This window comes from Centroberyx affinis, unplaced genomic scaffold (genome assembly GCF_046629955.1).
Source record: "Centroberyx affinis isolate AG114_WGS23_722 - 3 ecotype Tasmania unplaced genomic scaffold, CSIRO-AGI_Caff_v1 ptg005130l_1, whole genome shotgun sequence".
Taxonomy (NCBI): domain Eukaryota; kingdom Metazoa; phylum Chordata; class Actinopteri; order Beryciformes; family Berycidae; genus Centroberyx; species Centroberyx affinis.
The window spans coordinates 145,053-164,121 of NW_027282544.1; the positions used below are offsets into that span (position 1 = coordinate 145,053).

The following is a 19,069-nucleotide window of genomic DNA, read 5'->3' on the forward strand; positions in this document are numbered from 1 at the left end:
AAATCTACCAAAACGTACAATTTATTCGTCTTCCATACATCCTTTAAACATTATGATACTACTTTACACAGGATGCTAAGGCTATTTGTACTTGGTTGAATCCTTTCATTGTAATCTATTGGATATTTGCATTGACAATAATGACATTTGATTCATTTTGTTGTTATTTGGATGATTTTTGGATGCAGCAGTGACATCAAGACCATTTAAAGAAATTTAGGCAAGCTTAACCAGTTGAATGCACCTTCTGTATGTAAACCCCTATCCAGCTACAGACGTTCCCATTGAGAAACAAAAAAACATTATTTCTAGGGCCAACCTAGAGTTAAACCACCTAGAGCGGGGATGTGTACACATATACAGTACACTGAATATACAAAATATTAGGAACACTTACTCTTTTCATGAAGCACACTGGTGAGATGAACCCAGGTAAAAGCCATTATCCCTTATTAATTTCCCTTATTAAATCTACCAATCACAAAGGAGGAAATGTAGATAAAGAGAAGCAGAGCAGGTTTTTAAGGTTGTAGACAGCTGAAATGTGGATTGTGCAAAAGCGGCTGCAGCTCAATATCAGGAAGATTTCCCTAATGTTTTGTACTCTTAGTGAATTCTTTACCTAGTGCTCAGTTATAGAGTCTATCAACCCAAACTAAAATGAACGAGTTAAGACACAACTCAAGGTGCTAATTCACCACCTGGGCAAGCCTGACCTAATATTCCCCAGTCTTACACCTAGACCTCACATCCTTCAGTCTGTGCCAGTGTGGCCTTAATGAGCAGCAGTCTGGAAATGTTTTCTTTGTGTCATATGCCATTACTTGATATGGGTCAAAGTTTTCCCTGTAATCTCGCTGTGATAACAAAGGAGGGCTGCGCAGGGAAAACTGAGTTGAGTGAGCCTCTTGCCTTCAAATCCAGGCTGGAATTCCTTTGACCCTGGAGCGCTTGCCTTGATCGTCCTCCCTGCCAAGGAAACATTGTTGTCCCGTGTTTATTCAGTGCCCTGACACTTGTGACTTGGATTGGAAAAGCCCATTGTTCTTATCTGAAATGGTATAACTGCTCTGGCACATGAATCTAGGAGAAATATTTGGGTTGCCTTAGTGTTGCGAAGCGATAGTGTAGGAACTGGCAACGGAGACACGGATGGGATCCATGTGAAGTAAGAGCCGGGGAAATAACACCGCCGCCTTCAGTCAAAACATAAAGACAGTCTGACCGAGTGCAGTCTGATTGTCCAACGGCCTGAAGTCAAGCTCCCTCACACTGCAGCATCCCTCGCATGTCCACTCACTGGCTTAAATGTCACACATGGACCTTTCAATCATTCATACATCCTCTGTATGTGTGTGTGTGTGTGTGTGTGTGTGTGAGAGAGAGAGAGAGAGACCTCATTGAATGATTGAGTAGACATGCAGTAGTTGACGAAGTTTCTTGTTTAGTGAATATAAGATTTTGCGAGATTTTGCAGTTGCTCCCTAATAGCCATAGATAATCCTTCCAGTTGGTTGTATACAGTATAATATCTGAAACCTCCCTCCTATTATCAATACAGTTGTTGGAGGAGGTCATCTTTATACTTGGATCAATGCGAATTTCTGACATGTATTGCTATGTAGATAAATGCAAGTAAGTGCTCTGAAGTCCTCTTTCCCCTGAAGGTAATGTACCTAGATTTGTTCTTTCTCTTCAAGTTTATGGGGAAAGTTTGAGTCATTACTCATTCATCGCTTTGTGTTTTTTCCTATGTTTTTTGGTTGTTGTTGTTTTTAGGGGATTTCTGTCTGTCGTAAAGCCTAGGGCCCTGATCAACAGGAGGAGAAGCCAATCCACACATACATAGTGACAATACATAAGTGAGGAGAGAGAGAGGAACCATGTCTCGCACTGAGGAGGTCAACAAGATGACAGAAAATGTCTATAAGGTACAACATGTCTGTCTGTTACTCTGTCTGTCTCGTCTGCCACAACAATGAAACTGTGTATGAATGTAGTCAGGCGAATGCCCTCATTTGTGCTCCTGTGGAAATGATCTCCCCTTTGGCAGCGCTTGCCACACAACGGTTTGCAATGTGGCCTCTGAAAAAACAAAATATGATTTGTGTCTGCTCTTGCACAGGGGATTCTGGACCAGTTCAACCCCAGTCTGAAGAACTTTGTGACCATGGGGAAGAACTATGAGAAAGCCCTGACAGGTTAGAGGAAGACAGGCTGATTCCACCATCATACATACATAGCATGCCATGAGGCCATTCAGTGAAACACTCAACATCATCTCATCACTTCATCTGATAAATCTATGCAGCACTTTGTAATGTAAACTCCTCAATGTCTCTAGTCATTTTTACACTATTACACTTGTTGTATTGATGTCTGGGACTTCGATTGATTCAAATGTGGTGAAGATATCCAGTAAAGTTGGATTTTTTTCTGACAGTTTTTGAACATTACTGGCAAGGGAAAAGTTTGTTCATGGAAAAGAAGCTTGAATATAAGAAAGCCAAGGCCCTAAACCTCAGTTTGACATGATAAATGTTGTACAGAGAACCATTACAGAAACATGTTTTTCTAAAAATGTGCTCTCTTCCTCAGGAGTGACCGTGGCTGCCAAAGGCTACTTTGATGCTCTGGTGAAACTAGGAGAACTGGCAAGTGACAGCCAGGGCTCCAAAGAGCTGGGTGAGTGGGCGGGCGGCAGAGAGGGACGGGGGTTATGGAGGAAAAATGAAAAAGGAATCGATAGATAGATAGACCTTTAAAAGTTTAGGGAGTCAATGTGACAGCAAGAGAGAAGTTGGAAAATCTGTGAGCCCGCCGCATGTGTCGGTGAGCGAGGAGATGAAGGCGAGAGGGAACAAGGAAATGTAGAGAGGGAGAGAGAGAGGGAGAGAGAGACATGAGAGAGAACAGAGGGAAAGGGAGAGAGTAGGGTCATTGTTGAGAGATTAACAACACCACATGATCTCATTGTAATGCTGAAAACAGCGGGGGAGGCAGGCAGGAGTGAGGGAGGGAGAGATGCCAGACACCACATACTACTGTGCTCTCTGAGCGAGGGAGGGACACAGACTCACAGCTGACCACCAGTTGGGTGGAAATGAGACACAAAACATGTGACATTTTTATTAGTGTGTTGTCTGTATGTGGAATATATGTTGATATCGAAATAAATGTGAACAGCAGATTATTGGTGCACAGATATACCCTTCAGACTCTAGATTAACAGCATTTGGCTCTTTTGGTAGAAGAGTAACAGCTTCTGGAGCAACTAAGGATACAATGTCAGAAATAAAGCAGCAGACTTTTTAGTTTTTTTAGTCCAAATCATGTGCTACTAATGCCCTCACTGTTTCCTTTTTCCTTACTGTTGCTTCCAGGAGACACACTGTTTCAGATGGCTGAGGTCCACAGACAGATTCAGGTGCAACTGGAAGACGTGGTAAGAGTTTGTATTGCTGTGCTCAGTCGCTCTATATGGAAGGCTGGTTTTCATGCAGATGTTGAAGTGTCAGTATGTTGTGTTTAAATTAATATGGATCCAATTCGTCAACAGTTGAAGCTGTTTCATTCTGAGCTGCTTGCCCAGTTGGAGCAGAAGTTGGAGTTGGACATCAAATACCTCACAGTGAGTTGGTCTACCTGAAGTTGGTACACCTGTAAATTGTCCTTAAAGATTAGCTCTCTTTAAGCTTGTTTCATCCCATGCTTCTTACATTTTTCTGACTGCAACTCCTTTTTTGATTCTTTGCTGTTCTCTCAGGCCACCTTGAAGAAGTACCAGAGTGAGCGGAGGTCTAAAGCTGAGTCTATCGAGCGCTGCCAGTCCCAGCTCAAGAAGCTTCGCAGGAAGAGCCAGGGAAGCCGCCACCCCAACAAGTATGGAGACCGGGAAATGCAGGTAACTGAACCCCAGCACTCAAACTGTGCAGTGATGAAAACCAAGAATAATGATACCTATAAGCATCATGATCATATTGTACACAAGCATACATAATACAAATAATATATATATATATAGACAGGTAAGCCTAAGTGACAAAGACCAAGTGACCTCTTTTATCTAGAATTGAGAAATAATAATCCTCCATACGCATGGATCCTAAACATCTTACTCAGCATTATAGGGGCTTAAAAAGCAGAGTTGTGTGTGTGTTTGTGTGAGAACCAGGCCACTGTGAATAAGATTAAAGGACAATCTGCCTCAGCTGATTCTTCAGGAAACAAGCAACTTAGTGTGAGGGTTTTTATTATTAGCAGAAATAAGGGTGATATAAGAGGGAGAGAGGATTTAGCGATTTGGAGGGGAAATAAAAAGGGGAGGGGGTACAATGGAAGAAAAGGTCAACAGGGTGAGGGACAATATTTTGTGATTTGGATTTTGTTATCATTGCTCAACAGGCAGGATATGATGTCACATCTTCCTCCTGGTCTCGCTGTTGTTGTTCTCTCCTTACAATGTGTATTAAAGGTTACTCTGTCTCCATTTTGTAGTGTGTGTGTATTTATGTGTAAATCGTCCATGCATGTGTGTGTGTGCTTGTGTGTGTGTGTGTGTGTGTGTATGCACAAGCATGTACATGTTTGTATTGAAACCTCTCTCGACTTTTCTTCCAGTTCGTGGAGTTGATGAGTCGTCGCCAGGGTGAGCTGGACACACTCGTTGCCGTGGGTTACAAGTCTGCGCTAACTGAGGAGAGAAGAAGATATTGCTTCCTGGTGGACAGACAGTGTTCTGTTACCAAGCTGCTTATCAACTACCATTGCAAGGTGATCTGCTAATATTTAAGCTTTCTGGCCTGTTGAGAACCTGAACATCATGTCGTGCTGTTCAGATTACTGACATTTTTATTTTCTCTTTTGAACACAACCCAGGTGAGAGAGCTCCTGTCCCAGAAACTGTCATCATGGCAGCAGTCGTGCTCCCAGCCCACCAAGCTGCCAGAGCGGGCGCTGAACCTGCTGCGTCACACCGCGCCTCAAGGCTCCGGGGCTGCTGGGATAGCCGAGGTCCTCCGCCACACCAAGCTGGGCTCCTCTCAGCCAGAGCAGGTGAGGGAATATTCATTTATAATGAGTCTGATTCTGTTTTATTTTTGAGCTAATAATTTTTTCAGTTGTGATTCCTAATCTCAGCTGCACTGTGGTTAGATACTCTTAAATGTTCACATAGTTGTGCATCAGATGTATCATTGCTGTTGTCATGTGGAAACCTTGTTAGTCCAAGTTAGATGATTTTCATGTTTTTATTTAAATTGAAGGATTACGTGGCCCTCTATGGATTGGGAGACTTCTCCTTGGCCTTATGAAAACCTTTCAAAACCCCATTGGATAAACTCAAAAATGCATGGTGGTCAAGCTAAAATCAAGGCTGTTTTTGTTAGTTCCTGGAAAGTTATTTTGGAAAAGTGAGGTTTTCAGTGACGATATGATAGTTTTAAGAATGAATTACTCCTGTCTGTCATTCTAATTGTTGGTATTTTACATTCTCCCTCCTCCTCTCTCAGCGGCTCTCTGTTCAAGAAGTCCCTCCTCTGCTGAACGGAGACTCCGCCCGCTCCCAGCAGCAGCGCTCCCTTCCCTCCTCCTCCACCTCCCAGAATGACACCTCCCCGCAGCAGGGTTCCCCCCAGACTTTCCGCTCCCCGGCTGCCGGAGGAGCGACCGGCGGTGTGTCACAAGGAGCCTCCCCTCAACACGCCAGCACCCCTCTCAGTGCGTCTGCTAGCCCCCTGGCTGAGGGCGGAGCCAGCAGGAGCGCCAGCCCAGCTACATCTACCCCCTCCACCTCCAGCATCCCGACCCAGCAGGGCCCTCTCCTCCTGGCCACCAGCACCTCCAACCTGTCCCCCAGCCTCATCCCCTCCACAGTGCTGTCACTCAGCCAGGTTTCCCCGGCCGGCAGCTCTCTGCAGGGCATGACCCTCCCCATCTCCCACAGCGCTCCGCACAGCCCTCCTCTGCCCCACAGCGCCCCTCTCTCCAGGGCCATGACTCCGGTGCAGCTGCTGCACCAACAGGTGGGACCCGGAGGAAGCACTGCTTCATCACTTTCCCATAATCCCTTGCTGATGAAGGCTGCCGAGATGTATGCAACGGCAACACTGCCGTTGCCGAGGAGACCAGTCAGTGAAATGAGAATGGCTGGTTTTCAGGGTAAGTTGTGATGTCTGGTCCGCCTGTTTCAAACTGTTGTGTGAGTATCTAATCCGGGGCGATATGGAAGAAACTATATATTATGATAATCATAGGGACGTTTTTTGATATCGATATAGATCACGATATCTGCTCACAGATATGAAATCACGTTACTTAAACCAACTGATGTTCATTACATTGAAAAGCATGGCAATGTCAAACCAAAACTATGAAAGTCAAATGATATCACTACAATATGACAGATGTCATTTTGTTAGAATTTTTTGTTTATTTATGGTTTGTAACATTAATTCAACAGAATTGGTTATCATATTGAATTATCGCCCAGCCCTGTGAGTGTCTCCAGTGGTTCAAGCTCTCTGTCCTCTCATCTCCACCCCTCCCTTCCTTTTTTTCTCTTTCTCCTCTATCCAGGGTCCAGTCTGCCCAGGATGCTGCCCCTGTCTGGACCGACACGTGTGGAAGCCGTGTTTGCGCACTCACCTGGAGGGTCAGAGGGCAGCATGGGGGGCGGAGCCTGCTTACTTCACTTCTTGCCTGGTGACAGCATCACCCTGCTCATCTCTGAGGCCAGAGACGGCTGGCACTATGGGCAGAATGAACGGACTGGACGGTATGTTTCACATACACTCAGACTTTTCTCCATGTTTAAATCCCTCATTCATTTATTGTTGATAACGTTAATATAAAATCTTCCCTCACAGGAAAGGCTGGTTCCCTTTCTCCTACACTCAGCAGAACCACAATAACTTGGAAAACCTCGACAGCAGGTCAGTCAACGAAGAAACATTTTACAAATACTGAAACCTGAGGGGTTTTGAGATTGATGAACCTTGACATTATTAATAATAGAAATCCTCTTCACTTCACTCCTCTTCAGTCTTATTACTTTGACAGTGTGTCAATATAATAGCAATAATGTGACAAGTAGGAAGTTATAACATTGGCTGATTCACCGAAATCTGAATGGGGTCGTTTTCTTGTTGAAATGAATGTGACATCTTTCCCTTTTTCCATCCTTGTTCTTGATAAATGAAAACAAATTTCGTTCCAGACAGACAAAGTGCACCGCTGCTCAAAAACTGCAGAATGATCCTTATTGTTTTGCTCTTTCAATCTTTCCATTCTCTATATCCTTGTCATTCAACGCCCTTTCCCCACAGATTCTCTTCGCTCTCCAACACCAACAGCATTGTTGATGAATTTACATGAAATTGTCATCCCTCAACTCAACTGATATTTCCTCTGTCTTTTTTCTTTCCTCTGCCTGTGTCTTTCCCTGCAGCTCTCTCTTCTTATCTAAGGCCAACAGCACCAGCACCGGCCAGCTCGACAAGCTTGGGTCTCCAGGTCTGACATCCCTGACCCCTGAGTCAGAGGAGGAGCGCTCCCTTCCTCCCCAGAGGGTCAGCACCTTCCGCCCGCGCCCGTACAGCATGGCCGACAGCAACCAGGTCAGCCTGAAGCCTTTTGGAAAAGGTCAAGGGTTGGAGTGGATGGGCCTTCCACACCGACCCACTCTGTCAATGCTAATGCAAGAGGTATAAACGCCTTATAATAATAGAACTTTACAACATAATATTAGATGTGGTTCTCATACCCTTCCTCTCTTCTGCATTACAGCTCTCCTCAGATTTGGCCTCTCCTCCGCCCTCTCCAACCAGGTAAATATATTTATATTTGGGGTAAAATTCCTACCAAACAGGGAATGACATACAGGATTCAACTTGCCAAGGTCTTGATAAACAGTTCATATATTGAACCATTAGTGTCAGTGGAACAAAAGTCAGACAGATGCCCTGTAGGATTAGAATTAGTCATAACAGATATAGTGGGATGAAAGACTATAGATTATCATGCCTTTTGAATATGTGGTACCTTTCTTTTTTTATCATCCCCTCCTTTCAGGTCCAATCCATTCGCCCACGTCCGACTCAGAAAAACCGTCACCAACGATCGCTCAGCTCCCATCATTGAGTAAGTTGTGGATTCCCACAGCAGGGATCTGGTTCTCTGTGATCTGCTGCTGTGTTGAGCCTCAGGTTGAATCCTGGAATTAGCATATTGGTTCATTTTGATTTGTTGGAATAGTATTTTAAATTAGATCTTTTTTGTTTTTGCAATTTAATCAAATACAGGTTAATGAGGTTTGTGTTTCTGACATATGCAAATTGCATATGTCTGCGTATGGGCACGAATAAAACATTGTTAAATTAAAAAATATCAAAGGTGTAAAGGTCGATCTGTTATGGATCTAATTACAGTCACATTCACTTTTAAGGTAATCCTCTCTGTTATCTTAGTTTCACAGCCTTTGTGTTGTACTTCTAATCATTTAATAGGACAAAAAAAGTAGAAACAAGCCCACTATAACATTTGAAAATTCTGTTTGAATGAAATGTGAGGATGAAAATGGAGATATCTAGGCTATAGTCTTTATGAAACACAAGGGTGATGTTTGGCTATAATGAACAGGTAGTTTAGTATTAGCGATCATAGTTTGCCCGTCCAGAAAAACTAACATTTTTCATTATAGCCAAACACACATGGGTGATGTTTGGCTATAATGAACAGGTAGTTTAGTATTTGCGATCATAGTTTGTCCGTCCAGAAAAACTAACATTTTTAAGCCCCTGACACTTTGCCCTGCCCTCTGAAGGATGCCTCTTGTTTTTCTAATTGTTTTGCATTGCATTTTTTTTTTTTGACATAACCCTTACTGTAGTTTTTTGTTTGTTTCTGTTTTTGTGCCAATATTCAGAAGAGTAGTTTTTTAGTTCAACCCAATTAGGGACTGGCTCCTAATAGCAGGTTGTGTGTTTGTAGTGTAATTTCACCTTCACTGTGATGAAGTGTCATGGAAAAGGACAGGCTCCTGTTTTAGAATTGTTATTATTTTATTTTTTTAGGATAGCTGCCAGGTTGTTGCATTTTCTCTATTCTAATGAAGGTGATCCAGGACCTTAAAATATGTTCACTGTCATTTACACTCTTTAAATGATTCAGCCTGTCTTTTCTATTTTAAACAGAGGTTTTTTGGTTGAGAGTTCTCCACACATTTTAATGAACTCAGCACACTAAGTTGTTTTTGTGTCACTTTCACTTCACCATTACAGAACATGGGCACTATATGAAACACAACTGGATACACAGCTAATATGGACACAGTGTATGATGTCAGTGAAATGATATCTAAAACTTGATGCCAGTTAATAAGATACATTCTGCTGCTTAACGTCACATATTACTTTATGTTTTGTGAGTGTAGATTAGATTGGATACGTTGATAAATTTACATATTGATCGCAAAATACAATGTAAAAACACATTCTACCGTAAATCTTTCAGAGTTTGAGATAATCTTCAGATTAGGGAAATGATTGAGAAACCCTCAGTATTGTATTTGTTCAATGTGGAGCAATTGCTAGAAAACAAGGAAATGCAAAAGAGTTCATGAGCTTCACAGAGGCAGACTGGGGTCTGGAGTTACTCTGACAGGTTGGATGGTGCTTTTTATTAAGAGAAGAGTATTTTAGAAGGTAGCATGCTGTTGAGGGTTGAGGTGTTCAGAGTGAGGGAGCTCAGCGCTTAGTCTTTGGATTTGATGTCTTCTTGATTCATTTTCAGTCCCAAATCAAAAGCTAGACAACATCTAGTCGATTGTAGTCGCATGTTTACCAATCAGACTGTACAGAATCTTTTAAAGAGATGTGAAAGCCAAGACTGATGATAAGATGGTGTTTTAATGGGGAAAGGTACCTTTGAAAGTGATGAAGAAAGTATATGGGAAGTTGAACAGCGTCTGAGCAAGTGTTAATGGTAAACTAGAGAAATCCAAAGTAGTTTTCTGCTCTGCCCAGTAGCTCTGCTGTGTCTTCTAGCAAACTGCAGTGTAAAAGTGAATTTGATGTCTGTGGAAATTGAGATGGTTTTTGTTTCCGTCCTAATTGCTGTGTCTAATGTACATCATCGTCATCAAAGCTGTCATGAGTTGAGTTGCTATGATCTTTTAACACCTTATAGATTCAAGAGAAATATGAAATAATTTCTAACAGCACATATATTACTTTTTTAGTAGTATGGCAATGTTAATAGAGGTTGCTGCAAATTTATATAGCTAATGCTTACTCATGCTTGTAAAGTGCTTAAAAACATCTGATTGTATGATTTTATTTGACGTTTTGTTTTTCCTTGATGTGATATTTCATTTTGGTAGAACATTTTGACTGTAGCATGCACATCTGTACAGAGGGTCAGAGGCAGCAAACCTCCAACACATTCAGACTTTTAACCCTCGCCTCTCAAGAAACAGGAAATATTAGCTCCTCTGTGGACACAGAGTTAAATATTATTACATAAGTTTCAATGTGTGTTATAAACTTAGAATTGTCGTTTATTTAGACTTCAATTTTTGAAACGAAAGTAAGCGGCAGCCATTATGACCACTGGCCAGTATTGGTGGTCCATCCTCATAAACTACAGTAAAATAAGATAAGATGAGATAAGATAAGATGAATGATCCCTATGGGTCATAGGATACAGCAAAGAAAAATAGAATATAAATAATGTAGCCAATGGGGGTTGTATGACCATACACAACCGACGATTTCAACAAGTAGAACATGTTAAGTAGAGTGTATGAATGAACAGTATGCAAAAGTTATGGTGTGCAAAGTAACAGCAATAAGACTTACTGAGACAATGAAAGAATGAATGCAGAATATGTACAACATGAAGATACAAAAACATGAAACATACAGTCTGAAATAGGTGGAAAAATTATGAAAATATCAATATATATGCAATATATGACAATGAGAATGATATGGGAATATGAAGAAAACAGACATGAATTTACAGCTAATATGCAGCAGGTTGTGCATGTGTACAGAAAGTACATCTTTATTTGTGCTTTGTAAAAACCATCCGCCTTGTCAATATATTCACTCTGCAGATGTAGATAACATTTGTACAGAAAGTGCTGATTTGGATATGTGCATGTCCAGCTGTTCCCTTATCAAAACCCTTATCCAGATGGAGGAGCTGTATATACAGAAAAATGCCAATGTGCAAAACACATGTGCATTATTGTCTGTTCAGTATAACTACCATTGAGAACAGAGGCTTGTTCAAAGTTCAAAACTCTTCTACCAACGTGAAATATTGCTTTAACATTGCACACTGATTTCTACACAGTTCCTTGATTCTGTAAAATATGCGGCAATGTAAACTATCTGTACTCTGAATTGCATTAATATGAGATCCTGGTGACTGCAGAAGACATTATATCATGAGGAATACTGCTGGGGAGGACATTCCTTACCTGAAATACTGAATATTGACATGTTTTGAAATAAATGTTCTATGAAGAAAAGAAAACAGTTCTCCGCTTTTGCTTTGTGTGTGCATTCTAACAAACCAGGGAAACTCTATTTCTCTAAAGGTACATTCATTATTGTGAGATCATTGTCAGAGACCCATCTATATGAGTGTATGTTTGGGGGGTGGAGGGGGCAATAAATGCACAGACACAAATGGACACAGGTGTTATATCGTTATAATGTCCACAAGGTGGCACAAGTTCGTCTTGTTGATTCACACGGTCCCATATTTTAACTCTGCCACTGCTGGGTCTACCTTTTAACAGGCTTCACACAGTATTACTGCACATGTTGTTCAGCTACTTATCTTACTTACTCAAGTAAGTTAATATGGGCATGAAGCAAGGAATTCAGTCATCAACCTAAGCCTCTTCTTAGGGATCAAGGTTGTGTTCAAGCTTAGTTTCAAAAATCTCATGATTAGTTCTGGGATCGCAAACAGAAATCTTAACTTTGAACCACCATGCTTTTTTACACTGTCTCTTAAATCAAGATTCAGTTTAGCATTTGTGAATGTTTTGGATGATTGGGATGTTGGTCAAGCAGCTTTACAGCAGCCTTAGGGTGAAAAGAAAAAAAAAAAGATTTCTTGCAGACCTCTTGAAATAATTAAACAACAAAGTTGAAGCTCCAGACTATGAAAAGAACCAGGACATAAGTTTTCCACCCAATGTTTCAATTTTATGTGGGACAGCCTAATGGGGGCTAATTATGGTCAAGTTAAGGTTTTGACCCACTTTGCCCCAATTAAGTTGTCCCACAACATTTAAAAAATCAGAGAGAAATTCCTAGTGTTTTTCTCAGAGTACCCTGACCTTTAAATTAGGCATGGACAACTTTGTGCATCAAAAAAGCAATTTAAAATGTCTGCTTTTGTTTTCCAAACAGCCTTTTTCTGCAATCTCAATCAGCTATAGATGTAGATACCCTACATCTGTGCCCTGTGTGTTGCACAGCATAAAACATGAACATGCCTTGGAATCTTATTTGTATCATCACTATATTGTTCAAAGATGAAATCAGTAAACATGTCTGTAACAAAATATATGGTGTTTTCTGCATATTTCAAAGGTTTAGACTAGAAATGATACTCTTACACCTTGTTTAACCAGACAAGTAGACTAAGAAAACATTGTCTAACATTGTCTTTAATAAGAGGTTATAATGTACTTAATCATGCATTCAATCCAAATTTAGTGAATGTATGATCCAAACCAAATCCATGCAGCACAAAGTGGTATTAAATAAAGAATCTTTATTGTGGGCCATTGACAAGTGGAGCAGCTATGCAGAGAAACAGGAACAGAGGTACAGCACAGGCTTTGATTGAGAGAATGTGAAGTTACAGTTTTTTAAGCCATTCCAGGTTCGGTCCTTTTGCTTCAGTGGGATGGGCGGGGACATCAGGCATGTTTCCATCGTCTCGCACAGGGACTGTATTAGGGAGACAACGAAAAGGAGCTTTGAATGTTTGGTTCAAGTGTATTCATTAGACTGGTGAGTGTTTTCAGACACTTCTCTATTGTGCAACATCTTTGGACAGCGGTGAAACACAATCTGCTGTAAAGTTACAAGTGTTTACCTGGGTAGTTGTATGGCACAGCTTCATTTATCATGCCTGAATACTTTGAGAGAGGACTGACAAATGGTAGAACAGCACCTGAGGAAATACAAAGATCGACTAACTCACATACAGTACATCACACATACACAGTCCCTACACTACAATTTGCACTAATCTAATGCATTTCAGTTCTTGTGGTGTTAATGACCATTGTTTTTCTCAACCATCTCATAGTAAATAGATCTCCAATCTAAAATGAGACTGAACAGAAGGTCAACCACTCCAACCCTGAGTGATAGATGAATACAGGCCCAATGTGATGTAATGAGACCATTCTTTGGGACAAGTCTCACTCACTCACTCACTCACTCACACACACACACACACACACACACACACACACACACACACACACACACACACACACACACACACACACACACACACACTTCTGAATTCCAGGTTGGTGACTGACCTAGAAGCCCCAGTGCACAGGACGCCAAGATAACTGGCTCCTTGTTCCATGCATTCTTTAGGAAGGCTCCAACCCCTGCAAACAGACAGGCAGGTAATGTAAAACACAATCCTCCACAGCTAACTAGCTTGCTAACGTTAGTTAGTGCTAAGTAGCCAACATTAGCAACACGTCCAAGGTCACATTTTTCGTTTTGTTTCGTATTGATAACATCATTTTAAAGAAAACAACTCTACGGTTTCATTGGCGTAATTGCTAATATTCAAACTATTTATGTAGGCTAGTCATAAATCAAATCAATCTAAATTCCCCTGCTTAGTTGCCCAAAAGATAACAAAATATGTACTAACGCGCCATGTTGTCTTCTGTAGTTTCAGCCCAGCTAGTGCTCATGGGAAATGCAGGAGTTAGAAAATGACGTATAATTATTGCGCCCGTCGCGTAAAAACATTAATCGGGAGTGTGTGTGTGTGTGTATGTGAATCCAGAAGAACTACGATTGATTGCGATATCTTTAATATTTCAGTCATGGATTGTGTTATTATCCTGTCTTAACTCTGCGTCTAGGAGACAGTTAGCAGCGGATCTTTGAAGACGCGGGAGGTTCACAGCTGCTGGGCAGACATCAGTTTTTGGACTGAGAACTCATAAATGTAAGTAGCTAGCTTGTTGTTGTAGCGAAGTCTGATGGTCCTCTGACTGCGAGACACTGGTGCGTCACGGTATTGTTTAATCGATGATACAAGTGATACTAAGAATAGTGAACTTGTCTTGACAAATATATCCGAAATGGATATGGAAATATTGATTCATAATTCTACTCAGTCTGATCGTTTTGTTTTGCATCACAGACGCAAAGAGATTACATTGTGTGTGTGTGTGTGTGTGTGTGTGTGTGTGTGTGTGTGTGTGTGTGTGTGTGTGTGTGTGTCTCACTGACTGCCCTGCTGTCTGTCTGACTGACTGTCTGACTGACTGTCTGACTGACTGTCTGTGTTTTTCTATTGTTTCTTAATTCAACAAACACAACAAAGAATCTCCTTCGTCTTGCCTCACAGATGATGGAGGATTTCTCAGGTTTGGCCCTGCCTCCTCTGTTCGGAGGACACATCCTGGAGGCAGAGCTGGAGCCAGGCGGTGTTGAGCTGGGACCTGGGGAGGTAATGTTGACTCTGACACCCCTAGGTGAGGGGGCTGGTAACTCTGGAACAGCAGGCCTGTGCTCCATAGGTCACAAAAACATGAGTAGAAGCACAAATTGATGGCTGTATTGGTACTTGCCTGGTACTACTAACTCAATATCAGTATTACCAGTTTCTCCTATGCCTGTTAGCAGTACAAAGTGATGAAATCTTAGTATTTTATATAATGTTAACAGCAGAGATATAAAAAAAAAACTCCCAACTGCCGCTTCTTGCATTTGAATATGTCTCTTCGAAAATTTCAAGCTTACCAGGTATGAAGCAGGTTTAGCTGTTTGATGTTAACCTGTGCACTCAGCGGATTCGCTCCCCTCCCCTCAGCCCAACCAGAGTAAAATCATACTATAAAGCAAGGAATCTCTGTCTGTGTGTCCGTCGCATATCTGGAGAACCGTTCGTCCGATCGACTTCACTCTTGGCAGGTGTACTGCTGGGGACCCAAGGAAGTGTAGTGTCGGATTTGGTGCAATTTGGACACACGACACGTTCAATATTAATAAACTTTGTATAAACAAACGAACAGTGCTCTGTGAAGCAGCGGCGTGAACGGGAGGCCAAGCAATCGGCCCATTCCGAACAGGCATGTTTTGAACGGGCACAGCACTAGTATAACAAAATCTGAAATACCTCCGAAAAGCCCGATCTTGCATCTAAATGCAAGATGCTACAGTCAAAGGCTTAATAGAGCATCTAAGTGGAATATGCCATGAACATGATCATCTATATAGGTGCAGTTGAAACACTAAATTTGAAATTTGACCAAAATTCAGCTTTGGAGACTTTTTGTCACCAATTATGAGAGCCATCTTTAAAGTATACAATCTATTACAGATAGAAAAGAAAAGTTATCTAAATGATTTTAATCCAGAGTCCAGATGCACTTTCTACTACAGCCACTCATGCTACTGACAGGCACTTTGGATAACAGCATTCACCTAATGACATTTTTAGCATGTAATATATATTATTGGAATATTTTTTTACAGAGTGCTAATAATATTGGAGGCCATTGTGTGCTGGTGCTTCTGTGCCACTTTAGAGCCAAGTGATTGCTTAATGGTGAGGTTTTTCCCCAGGTGGAGCTCGGGCCGGCAGGCAGTGAGCTGCTGGAGAGCGGAGGGCCAGAGGACGAAGAGAGAAGAGCGCTTGATAAGAGGAAATATCTGTCTCTGAGCAAGAGATGTAAAGAAATTGAACAGGTTTGTGTGTATGCGTGTTTTGTTTTGCACGCGTTTGTTGCTTGTATGTTTTGTGAAATTTAGATTTTAATGAGTTTATCTGGATTGAGCCTGAACTCTCACATAATTTCCATCTTGCAATCTCTGTTCAGGTGAATCAGAAGATCCTCGGTCGCCTTCACCAAGTACAAAGATTAACACGCCGCATGAAGAAAGAGAGACGGTACAAAACTCCACTCTTACTGAACGTTTTCTCAGAAGGTTCCCACTCGATGGCCCATTTGATGACTCTGTTAACCCTCACAGGTTCCTCATGAAGACTCTTGATGCTCATGGAGACGACTACAGAAACGCCCAGCTCACTATCCTGCTGGAGGTGAGAACTGGATGGATGGGTGAATATGATGTTTACTAGAGGAATGGACTCTGCAATCAGCTCTCTTTTTGAAAGTGATGATCAGACACAGAGCTCAATTGATTTTGTTGTTGTCTCCCACGCCATGATAATTGGTGGTAGGATGGGAGGAGAGGGGTCCAGTCGTTACAAAATTATATTAATTAGTCTCACTATATCAGTCAACTGAAAGCTTTGAACAAGCCTGTCTACTGCTTTTTTTGATTTACTCTAATAACTAAATAAGCTCAGATTTTCCAGGAATTAATGCTTTTGTCTCCCACATAATGGAAATTCTAATTGTCTAATTGGCTTTGAATCATTTGTTGGGGGCAAGATATTTACTGTAAACTTGTTTCAGGATGAGGCTGGAGCCCATTTAGATCCTGCTGCAGGAGCAGAGGATGACAGGCTGAACGGTGTGTCTGGTTCCAGCTCATCTGCTGCGCTGCATCACGCAGCCGGACCGAAGAAGAGGAGACATCGGATGCCAAGGCAGGAAAAGGATAAAGACCAACAGGTAGGTGCAGACTGCTGAAAAAGTCTCTGCTGGGAGATCATCTGGATTGCTGCTGTCCGCTTTGTGGTAACCAGTCAAGTGCATTGATAACACTGATCAATTTCTGAGAATGTGGTGTGTGTTTGTGTGTGTGTGCCTGCATGTGTGTGATTTTTGATGGACCTGTAGCTGTAGGAATGCGGGCAGGTGGATCTTTGTGTGTGTGTGTGTGTGTGTATGTGTGGCAGTAATATTAGCATTCAGACATCTGACACAGTAGTAAACTTGATTTGCTGTTAACTGAGTTTCTGCTCTCCTTCACAGACTGAACCAGACATGTCACTGTTGGCTGAGCCACAGTTTGGAGAATTGCCCAGCCCAACCTCTCTGTCTCACTGACCGCTGCGCTGCACTGCATGAACTGCCGGGATGAGATATAACGGAGCGCTTGCTGCTTGAACTGTACAGTCGATATGAAGCCTCTGTCCGGCCAGGTTTTGAATTGTATGTAGCTGTACTTGACCAGTGCTGAATTCATGTTATAACCACATCAATGTCATTTCCCTTCTGTGTATATATTTTTGTATATATTTGCTGTATTAATATTTTGTACTGAGAGTTGATGACAGCACAGAATTATGGCCAGTGGCAAATCCAAGTGCAAATTGTGATGGAGAAACTTGTTTGGTCACTATTTGGCAATCTAATTGCAATTACAACTGGGTAGCAAACCCATTTTATTAAGGCTTCCACAGTACAATCCTGTATTCTCTGAATGTTTACATGGCTCATGATTTTCTCTCAGTAAGCAGCTCTTAATCTGAAATCCATTATTAATGTTACAGTGTTGTTGACTCTGTTACTAGGCTGTACTATGAAAAGTAAAAACATTTTTAGAGGTGATTTGACAGGGCCAGTATGTATTATGATGTTGGCAGATGTAGAAGAGAACCAGAAACATCAACAACAAAAACAACAATCCTCTGGTGGTTACTCACCAGAGGATTTTTATGTTTTTTTTTATGTTTTTCTTTTTATGTTTGTATAACTAAAAAAAAAAGAAAAATATGGTTTGGTCAGGTGCACATCATGCTGCTACACAACAAAAATGTTTGATTTGCCTCATGGCCTCTTTTTACACTTGGCTAAAATATGTTTCCCATTTTGTTAATACAGGTCATATATTATTTTTTATACAAACCACTTGGAATCAGACAGCAATTAAAAGGATATGTGCTGTCATCAACATATGAAATGATACCTGGAAATACAATTTCTCCAAGACATCAATGATTGTGAACATCAGATTTGAGCTTGCATTAGCAGCATGAATCAATGAATAAATACATTATCTCCCTAAATATATAACGCAACATATGTATTATGATGGTTTGCAGGTGGTGATCACGAAATATTTTGAAAGGAAAAAAACAAATCCAATATTTGAAATGCCTCATTTCTGCTCCAAGTTTGGGTGAATGTCAATCATAATTCATCAGACTGCTGAGCCAATAGCTGGCTCCTGTTCCAGCGGATGTTTCCGAGTGAGAGCAGTGAGATCTGTCCAATCATATCTCGTAGATTGGATTTAGGGCGGAATCCAAACTTGGAGGTGGGATTTAGCTACCGTCCATCTTTAGCTAGAGTACAGCGAGATTGTCGAAAAGAAAACAAAAATTGGAAGTAAAGAAGACTTTTTGGAATTAGTTTTGGCTGTAATTGAAAAAAGACAAACGAAAGCCCAGACCCTAGGTAAATGTCGAAAACAAGTATGAATCTAGATGGTCGGGTTGACCCAATTTCCCTTTTTCCTAAATTTGGCTAGCTGGGTAGCTAAGCTGCTAGCTAGCATTTTATGCATTAGCTAGACAGTTAGCCATATTAGCTAGTAGGTTTATGATTAGAAACGATTCTGATATATTGTACCTTTCACAACGCAACAACCACCATATAAAGGCAATACTGCGCCCCGAAATATTAATGCATGAATATGAAATGTATCCACCAACATGCTCTTTGATAATTGCTTTGAAATGGGCCAGTAATCGAGCGGAGTGGACTAGCTAAGCAGCTGGCTAGCATTAGCTCAGTAACGTTAGTTGGCTAGGTAGCTAGCATTAGCTGACAAGCATGTCAAGCAGATTGGTAACGCGTAACGGTAACTAGATCAGCTACATTACCGAAAATATAGCGTTAGACGCAATAGATAGTAAT

The 19,069-nt window shown here is 41.4% G+C and overlaps 3 protein-coding genes across 3 annotated transcripts; 2 read left to right on the forward strand and 1 right to left on the reverse strand.

The window, feature by feature from the left end:
- The first annotated feature begins 1,848 nt into the window (after positions 1–1,848).
- Positions 1,849–8,143, forward strand: LOC139666792 (BAR/IMD domain-containing adapter protein 2-like). The gene is made up of 14 exons (XM_071546111.1): positions 1,849–1,931; positions 2,126–2,201; positions 2,599–2,685; positions 3,384–3,445; positions 3,560–3,631; positions 3,767–3,904; positions 4,621–4,773; positions 4,879–5,055; positions 5,511–6,159; positions 6,577–6,775; positions 6,867–6,932; positions 7,448–7,616; positions 7,786–7,826; positions 8,071–8,143. Exons 1-14 carry the CDS (start codon positions 1,884–1,886, stop codon positions 8,141–8,143), a joined length of 2,010 nt encoding a protein of 669 aa, XP_071402212.1. The 5' UTR covers positions 1,849–1,883.
- Positions 8,144–12,778: 4,635 nt separating this feature from the next.
- LOC139666794 (NADH dehydrogenase [ubiquinone] 1 alpha subcomplex subunit 3-like) lies at positions 12,779–13,975 on the reverse strand. The gene is made up of 4 exons (XM_071546113.1): positions 13,933–13,975; positions 13,583–13,657; positions 13,126–13,203; positions 12,779–12,977 (listed from the first exon to the last, which is right to left on the reverse strand). The coding sequence occupies exons 1-4, from the start codon at positions 13,973–13,975 to the stop codon at positions 12,886–12,888; spliced, it is 288 nt and encodes a 95-aa protein (XP_071402214.1). The 3' UTR covers positions 12,779–12,885.
- An 88-nt stretch (positions 13,976–14,063) lies between these two features.
- On the forward strand, positions 14,064–18,206 carry LOC139666793 (TCF3 fusion partner homolog). Its single transcript, XM_071546112.1, has 7 exons — positions 14,064–14,235; positions 14,641–14,742; positions 15,861–15,983; positions 16,115–16,185; positions 16,269–16,338; positions 16,718–16,876; positions 17,180–18,206. The coding sequence occupies exons 2-7, from the start codon at positions 14,641–14,643 to the stop codon at positions 17,252–17,254; spliced, it is 600 nt and encodes a 199-aa protein (XP_071402213.1). The 5' UTR covers positions 14,064–14,235; the 3' UTR covers positions 17,255–18,206.
- The last annotated feature ends 863 nt before the right edge of the window (positions 18,207–19,069 follow it).

What these genes read in the sequence shown, in the direction of transcription:
- LOC139666794 (XM_071546113.1), bottom strand. Translation starts at nt 13,975, where the DNA reads ATGAGCACTAGCTGGGCTGAAACTACAGAAGACAACATGGCGC. An exon ending in TACAGAAGACAACATGGCGC is followed by an intron (nt 13,658 to 13,932) that starts GTTAGTACATAT and finishes GTCTGTTTGCAG; the next exon opens with GGGTTGGAGCCTTCCTAAAG. An exon ending in TGTGCCATACAACTACCCAG is followed by an intron (nt 12,978 to 13,125) that starts GTAAACACTTGT and finishes TCCCTAATACAG; the next exon opens with TCCCTGTGCGAGACGATGGA.
- LOC139666793 (XM_071546112.1), top strand. Translation starts at nt 14,641, where the DNA reads ATGATGGAGGATTTCTCAGGTTTGGCCCTGCCTCCTCTGTTCGGAGGA. An exon ending in CGCATGAAGAAAGAGAGACG is followed by an intron (nt 16,186 to 16,268) that starts GTACAAAACTCC and finishes TAACCCTCACAG; the next exon opens with GTTCCTCATGAAGACTCTTG. An exon ending in AGCTCACTATCCTGCTGGAG is followed by an intron (nt 16,339 to 16,717) that starts GTGAGAACTGGA and finishes AACTTGTTTCAG; the next exon opens with GATGAGGCTGGAGCCCATTT.
- LOC139666792 (XM_071546111.1), top strand. Translation starts at nt 1,884, where the DNA reads ATGTCTCGCACTGAGGAGGTCAACAAGATGACAGAAAATGTCTATAAG. An exon ending in TGACAGAAAATGTCTATAAG is followed by an intron (nt 1,932 to 2,125) that starts GTACAACATGTC and finishes GCTCTTGCACAG; the next exon opens with GGGATTCTGGACCAGTTCAA. An exon ending in CAGAATGAACGGACTGGACG is followed by an intron (nt 6,776 to 6,866) that starts GTATGTTTCACA and finishes CTTCCCTCACAG; the next exon opens with GAAAGGCTGGTTCCCTTTCT.